The following is an 8,237-nucleotide window of genomic DNA, read 5'->3' on the forward strand; positions in this document are numbered from 1 at the left end:
GGGAGGGCACTTTCGATTAATAGTTCATCGATGTAGCACACTTGAGGGGGACGGGTTGTTTGTGAAACAAGTGATAAAGATGATGGCTTGCTTTAAAAGTAAAGAGTATGGGTATTGAGTATACACATGTAATAATATATTATGGGGAGTTCTAGTAAGTATGAGGGCCTAGAGCTAACTGAAAAGGACATCAAGAAGTAGGCAAAGAGGACGATATCAATTTACAAGGGCTATATACCAAATTGTGTGTGTGTGTGCGCGTGCGTGCACGTGCACGTGTGCATGTGTGTGCGTGTGTGTGCATGCATGAGAGAGAGAGAGAGAGAGAGAGAGAGAGAGAGAGAGAGAGAGAGAGAGAGGGAGGAGGGGGGGGGGGGGGGGAGCTCTATGTGGACTTGGGATTCCACTCGGGAGAGTGCTAATGTGACACTTTCCTTTTAGCTAGGCCTTAATGTTCCTCCAAAAGTTTATGGCTTAATTTTTAAAAAAAAACTCACAATCCTTTTTTGGTAGCACACCCACAATAATAATAATAATACAATTGGACATCAAGTGTTCCTACAAAACATGGTACTTTCGTACTTCCATCCACATCTGTGGATGCATGTATGTATTGAATTTAGCAAGTGTGCTTGTTTTGGAAGCACACTTGAAAAATCCAAAACGCTTGCTTTAGAGCTTGTTGAATTTGGCAAGTGTGTTTGTTTTTGAAGCTTGAGAACTTGTTTTAAGAGACTCTTGTCTTGGTGTGTAACAAACTTACTTTTGAATACCAAATGAAGGTTATTTTGCCAATGTCCACACTAAAGGGAGGGTGGGGCATCGAGCACTAAGGCCAAGTTCACACCATCCGCTGGCCATCCTCCAAAAAATGTGGTGAAGGGCTACTGTCCTAGTTGGCTCAATAGGTGGGACAGGCTTGCCACTCCATGGCCAACTCTTCCAAGCCAACATGATTTGCTCATTCCATCTCCTCCAACCGCTACACCGACATAAATTGATGACTACCGAGTGGTGTGAACCACCACACCCGCCAACTATTCTCCAACTGTATTTCCTCCTCCATGGGAAGGGGGGCGGGGGGGGGGGGTGAACCCAGCCTACAACTTGGCATTGGAGCAAAGTTTTGACTACAACCATCAGGCACAAGCACCAGCAAGAGATCTACCATGAACGTGCAACGTGATCTGGCGAGCATGGAACGCATCCCTCAAAGCGACGGTGCCATGAATAACTCAAGTGTCTTCCCACAAAGGCATTGCAAGAGAGGAAGAGGGGTGAATGCTGACGTGGAAGGATGTGATTGGGCTGTGAACCCACGCTTTTCTTGAGCCTCATTTGTATGGTACATCTCCAACCTTTTGGCTAATAAAGTTCATCTTCTTCACCGAATTCCCATTTCTTCCTCTGCCCTTCTTCTTCTGCTGCTGCTCCTGATTTTTTGGTTAGGCTGCCTCGAGGCTCCGTGAATCATCCTCCTCCTCTCCTCTCAGGTAATCTTGCCCTTTCCTTACATCCTCGCTAGTTTTCCATCTGCATTTTGGTTGAAATTTTGCGTTCACTTCATTGATCCGGCTAAAACAGAAATTGTAATGTCACATTTTTGTAATTGGGAGAACTACAGAGGCAGAGACGGTGCGAGGCAGAGATAGGGGGAGAAAGATACGTAGGAGCAGGAACCCGGTAAAGTTTGCGTCAAGGGGTTTTAGAAGCGCAGAAAAGGGAGTTTTTAGAGATCTATGGCCAGAGCCTTCCTGCCACGGATCGGACTGCGCCTGGGAAAGTCTTGTTAGCGAGGCCTCGACGCTGCCGCATAGGCGTATGGGGATGAAAATCTCTCATTTTCATCTTTGCTGTTCTTTTTTTTTGCCGAAAAAACAGTGCTAATTATATTACTTCGAGAACAAGATACAAGAGGTCAGCTTATAGCTGACGGGCTGCGTTCACAAATCGGACACAGCCCTAAAAGGTAGCAGAATAAATCATACTCTCACGGAGGGATAAGACGAGTGTGAATGAACAGCCATCGGGGTGGTGAGTAGTGCCACCGAAGGCCCTGCGTAGTCTGCTCGAAGAAGAGGCCCTGTGTGTCCCAAGCCCGGAGGAAGCGTCTCCGCTTCTCCTGACCGGCCCGGGAGTCTCCCTGAATCTGGTCCCACTGGCCTCTGAGGGTATGAATAATCTCACTCCAAATCTCCGCCATGATCTGGGCAGTCGATAAGGAGGTGCCACCAAGGATCTGCACGCAGCGCGAGGTCCAGATGTGCCACCCTGTAATGCTGCTAATAATCTCCTAGACTGGCTGCCTCTCCCGAACTCTTGTATCAGCCTCTGCTAGGTGCTGCGGGATACCCTCGAGCGGCCCCCACGGCCCCTGTGTGATAAGGAAGGTGGGGTCCTGCTGGCATGCCTCGAATAAGTGATGAAGACCAGGTGCGGTGCTGCACCAACAGAACGCGCCCCAAGTGATCAATCCTAGCTCTGGTGCTGCGCGAGTAAGAATCTCGAAAGTCCACCTCCACACTTCCTGGGCGCGAGTGCAGCTCCACAGGCAGTGTTTTGGTGACTCCTCATCCGCATGGCAAATCTGGCAGCATCCGTCCTGGCCTATCTGCCTCAACCAGCTCCCCACTGGAAGACCTTTGTGGGCAAGAAGCCACAGGAAGTATGAGATCTTCCGCGGCCGCCAGCTCTCCCACAAGGCCTTCCAGAATGCCTGCAAAAAGAACCTGGAAATACCCTGTGCGTACCAGCTGGGTCGCTGGGTGGGGGGGCGGCTCTGCATCCTCCCGAGAACTCGCCTGCCCAGAGTCGTGCTGTAGGCGAAGAAGGAAGTCGGCCCCTGTCCTGTCACAATCTCTGGCCACCACCACTCTCCTGGGTCCCAATCAAGCTCTAACAAGGCCCGCCCCTCCCAGAGCCAAAGACGCCAAAGCTGCATCTGGTCCTGCTCGATGCTAGGGTCGGTACGCCAGACCTTCCCCAAAAGGCCTACGACCCGAACCCTCTGCCATGGGAGTAGGGGGTCGATGAGCGCATCCTCTCTCCTGAGTCGTCCATCCCCAGAAACCGCGAAGAAGGAGATAGAGGAGTCATCCATACGTCCTGCGATCACCAGTGGGATGCCACGGGGGGTGAACTGTCCCAGCCAGCGGGTGTCACCAGGCATGAGGACCTGAGGCTCAGGTGGAACCAACCAAACAGCTGGGATCGCACCGTCGATCTCCGTGCGTCTCGCCTGGGCTCCACGTGCACCTCCAGCTGCGTCTGCAAGATCAGCCATCTCCAGATGTCTGTACGTATCCCTCCAAACTCGAAGGGACCGGGCTGGCCCCCTCATCCAGCGGTCCCACCTGATATGTGATCTCTCCCCCAACTGAAGGCCCTCGGCATCTCTGACCTGACCGTTCCAAATAAGCGGCTGGCGATCGATCTCCTCCTGACAACTGGGAGGGGACTGAATGAGACTGAGGCGGAGCCGCCTCCAAACCATGAGGAGGCTACGAACGAGTGGGGAACGGGGCTGAGTGAGCGGGGCGGAAGTGAAGATCCACCTGAGGGACGGTAGCCACTCTCCACCTCGGCGCGGGACACAAGAGCCGACTCCCTGCTGAAGTAACATCTTCCACGTCTGCCCCCCCGGGGTCAAACCGCGGATGACAAGCTTGCCTAACAAGGCCTGACTCTGAAGCTCTGGATCGATGACCCCCAGGCCACCCTCAACCTGCGGAAGAATGACTGTCTGCCAAGCAACCCTGGCTCTGGTATCTCTAAGACCATCCTCCCCGGATCAAAGGAAGTTCCGAACCAACCTCCTGAGCTGTGCCACGCTGGATCTCGAGAAGCACCAGCAGGAAGCCACATACCAAGCCGTGGCTAGGAGGACCTGGTTAACTACCAGGGCACGACCTGCAAGAGAGAGCTTAGCAGTGCTCCAGAAAGCCAGCTTCCGTCGGATGGAGTCTAGCACCGGGAGAAACTGCTGTTCTTGCGTTCTGGACGCGGCTACATTCACATCATGTGCCTCTCAGCAATTTCGCGTGACTTGTTCGTCGCAAATCTGTCCTTCAACCACGGTTCCGTTCACGTTGGCATCTGATTCCGCGTAGCAACTCCTGACTCTGGAATGTTCGAATTTAGTTACAGATGTATTCGTGGCTAAGAGGTTTCTTTTGCTGAGAGAGTGCCCTATCTAGATGTTCGAACTCTCGCTTGTTTGTGATAGTGCCTGAAAACAGAAGGGAGTTATGTTACTGCAGCGCGCTGTCTATCCCTTTAAAGCTGCCCCGTCTTAAGGTGCTGGTCCTTCTGTCCATCCTAAAAACACAACAAGGGCCCTCGCTCCCTATTTGTCCTTTCGGAGTTTCCAAAAAGGGGTCAGGCTTGTCCGTACGTACGGAGCAAATGCTGCATGCCTTCTCCTTGTTGCCTGACAAATGTCTTGGCGGATTTTTAACATACATGTAGTTAACTAATTAATCTTTTGAATCAAAGACGAATATTACAAATCTGACAAGCTTTGTTTTTTATGGGGGGCAGGGCCCAATTGAAAAAGGACAATTTTGTACATATTGGAGTCGTCTAAAGAGGAAGTTTTCTACTGTCAAACTGGAGACTTGTATGGGAAATCTGCGTTTTGTGCAGCAACTTGCTGCTTTGAATACCAAAGAAAGTAGAACAGAAATGAACGACAGGGGAAGGTTGAGAACTGGACTTCAGGCTGATGCACGCGAAGAAGAAGTCATTTGCCCTAAGCCTCAAAGACTGGCTCTTATCTCTTGTTCTTCTCCTGAGCTCATTAAGCCTATGCGACAGTGGCAAAGGTACTGGAATCTGTCTGGATGTTTCTGTCTCGATTTTTTTTTTTTTTTTTTGGGGGGGGGGGGGGGGGGGAGGAGTTATGTCTTCTCTTACCTTAGTGTTATGGCATGCAACATTATGCTGCATTAATTTGTCTTTTTATAGATTATGAAGGTATTTCAGCTAGATTTAGATTTAGATGCTCGTTTGGAAGAGACTAAAATGAAATCGTTTAGACTTCACAAGCAGTTGTAGCTTGAATGAAGAGATTTGGACTACTTTTTTATTAGCAAGTGTAAAGTGTTAAATTTGTGACAAATCTTTATGTGAACGAGTAAGAACTCGAACTCGTCTCGTAAGCTCTAACAGAGCAATCTTTTTGTGTATAACCTTCCGAAATTGAAAGAAATAAAGCTATTAATATATTATGTAACATGTCAAATAATTATTCATCATTTCATGTAGGTACTAGGATTCATTTGGAAATTAATAAACAAAGTTACAAATGACAAATACCTGTGAGAGCATCTGCAATGCCAGTGCTAGTAGTTCGAAAGTAGAATATCTATGTCTTCTACCTTGAGATGGGTTAAATACATGTCTCTAGCCTCCTATAGTGGGATGACTAAAAGAGTATCTTAAATTATTCATATAGTTGGATAACTCCATGTTCAAAACTAATTAGTCACTCCTACTTTGAGTACAAACAAACATTGTATTAGTCTCAGACGTGAAGCAACGTAAATTTTGAAAATATCTTAGGGCTCTTGAAAGAAGAAATGGAGTGGAACAATCATACTTGAGAGGTCGGTGCATTTATTTCCACCTGTTGTAAAACCTCATGAGTATCTCATCCACCCTATGCAAGCAAGAACAGTAAAGGCATTGCTTCAACACAAATTTGAAAATTCATAATTTATAGCTTAGAAGAACATCATCAGACGGTTGCTACCTCTAGATAGAAAGAGTCATTTGCCATGAACATTGCCAATCTAGTGAGCAATTCTGACCCCGCTCACTATCTACAAGGAGCATCACATTCTCTTCCTTGTCTGATGAAGTCTGAAGAGTATGTGCTGCTTGTATGACTGCAGGATCAGGTCTCTATCTCTGAAGGCATCATATTCTCCTCCATCTCTGATGAAGTCCCAAGAGCATGTGCTGTTGCTATGTCTGCAAGATTGGAGTTCCCTCGTAATATTTTGTTGGCTACATTTTGTGGGAATAACTGACAAGGCCTTGCATCCTTACCTCCTAATTTGCAAACACAATGGAGATTCTGGTGATAGAGCTATTTTTCACTTTGCTACAATAGATGGACTTCCATTTCCTACTATCAGAGGCAGCAGTGGGAGTGCCAACATAGGTGGTATATATATCCCAGTAGGGACCTACTGGTCAAGGCATTGTGAATTTTGAGAGGACTCGAGAGGAAAAGGGGATGAGTTGGGGCGGAGAGGGAGGGCTGAGAATGAAGGCGGGTTAAGAGGCAAAAGGGATGAAAGAGGGTAGAGAATGAAGTGGGGACAGAGAGAGGATTTAGAGGATTTAGTGAGGTAGCAACAAGCACAACATTGAAATTAATGAATCGCAAGTGTTTTGCAACAAGCACTCAGACTGCATAATGATGTTATAGTACAGGTGAGGAGTTGTGCACAGTGGCAGTGGCAGCATCGGGTATGGTTTTTGGGGGTTTTTAAAATTTTTATTAATTTAATTGTTTCATTTATTTATTTATTTTTATTTTTATATTTCGGGGGGGGGGGGGGGGGGGGGGGGGAGCATGCATCTAACAGTACAAGATGTTCCGAAGCTCCTGGAACCCTTTTTGTTAGTGCATGCTTTTAATCAAGCATGGTGTCGATTGTTTCCTTTTAGGGCTAGCTCATTTCTGCTGCTCTTGTATAGGCACTTTTTACGGATTGTATTTTTGCACCATTAATGTGTCTTGTGCTGTTCAAGATAGACCCTACTTTTATCATAAGCTTTACTATGTCTGCATTGAGTCAGCTCATACTTAGTTGTACATGTGGATATTAACATCATATGTGTTAAGTTTGAAGAGATTAGCTACTAATAGCCCCCTTCATATTCACCTATGAGCAATTACAGGTAGAAGCTTCTTGTGGTTACTTCACCTCTTGGATCTGAATTTCAAAATTCCCAATTGTGTGAAGTATTTTGGAAAGATGACATCTGTTTTTTTTTTTGACAGCCCTACTTCTCGATTAACTGAATGCGAAGCTGGATACGAGATACTTGAGATATTTCTGAACAAGGTGGGCTTTCCTTGTATAACAAGAGTTCTGAATATTATGGGGGCACAAGTAGTGCAAGCTGCGTCTGATGATTGTGTACTGATAGTTTGATCTCTATGGTTTCCAGAGTACATGTGCTGAGTCTCCAAATTTTGGATGCTCGCCCCCATATTTTTTTGGTTCACCTCCTAGCCGTGCTGGCAATCCTGTCATACATGATGTACAGTTCTGTCGTCAGATATCTCCTCCAATTGTTCTTACTGAGCGAAAGGCTCTCTGTAGTCCACCCTTCCCTGCCAGCCCTTCAGTCCGAATTGAAGGATTTGAATGCCCCCGTCGAGATTCATGCTGTAGTGTTTCAGCCATTGCATAACCAACCTACCTGCATGATACTAACCCTGAGGCCTCTTATTGGCATTTCTGTAGATGTGTATATTCCTAGTGTGACCTCTTTGTTAGTCATTCAACAAGTTAATCATCAGCCTGTTTGGTCTGATACAGACAAGAGATTATTGTAATTTTCTTTGAGGACCAACCCACTAGAGAGTGTAATCTTAAACTAGCCTGATGGCGTTGAAGCTGCAACCATTCTTCCCTCATTTTTCCTATACATGAGCCCAAGTGCAGTTTGGCAATTCGTGTCAAAAGGGCCTTCAATTTTTTGACCATTTTTTGTACAGAACGGGAACCTATAATTTATTGTACTTAACAGTCTGGAGAGATTTTGTAATTTATTGTGGCCTTTTTAAAGGCCCTGCCTGTAAAGACATTGTGGGGGTTATATTTTGTAAGTACAATTATCAAAGCTGTTTCCTTTTGGGGAGATTGTATTAAATTTGATGAGTCAAGTGCGATGATGGTGAATCATTTGGTGCTTTTGTGCATGTGTTTCTGTCTTTTGGAGTTGTACATTTCTTTAAAATGTAACATAAGGTTGAGATGGATGGAAACTGAAAGTACATGTACGGAACCACATGTGCAAGCGTGCATGTGTATTATGTATGTACTCATATATGTGCAAATAGAACTACACAACTGGTGTGGAGGGGACTTAATTTTTGTGTGATTCACGAATTCAAAAATTACTATTTCCTTTGTGTAGCTCAACTAATTCAGACAGCATTTCCAAGAGCTACAAACAAAGTAGAAAGGTTTTGTTTATTAAATAACGGCTAGTTG

At 46.2% G+C, this 8,237-nt stretch overlaps 1 protein-coding gene across 2 annotated transcripts; it reads left to right on the forward strand.

Annotated features, from left to right (window-relative positions):
• The first annotated feature begins 1,367 nt into the window (after positions 1-1,367).
• On the forward strand, positions 1,368-7,703 carry LOC147890015 (uncharacterized). 2 transcript variants are annotated; one of them, XM_087390956.1, is made up of 4 exons: positions 1,368-1,493; positions 4,540-4,823; positions 7,016-7,079; positions 7,186-7,703. In XM_087390956.1, exons 2-4 carry the CDS (start codon positions 4,621-4,623, stop codon positions 7,429-7,431), a joined length of 513 nt encoding a protein of 170 aa, XP_087247082.1. In that variant the 5' UTR covers positions 1,368-1,493; positions 4,540-4,620; the 3' UTR covers positions 7,432-7,703. The 2 variants fall into 2 exon arrangements, with proteins under 2 accessions (XP_087247082.1, XP_087247083.1); XM_087390957.1 differs by lacking the exon at positions 1,368-1,493 and adding an exon at positions 4,088-4,296.
• The last annotated feature ends 534 nt before the right edge of the window (positions 7,704-8,237 follow it).

The sequence above is a fragment of the Dipteris shenzhenensis genome, chromosome 19, assembly GCF_047967505.1.
Source record: "Dipteris shenzhenensis isolate YYH24624 ecotype China chromosome 19, Dip_SZ_1.0, whole genome shotgun sequence".
Lineage (NCBI taxonomy): Eukaryota > Viridiplantae > Streptophyta > Polypodiopsida > Gleicheniales > Dipteridaceae > Dipteris > Dipteris shenzhenensis.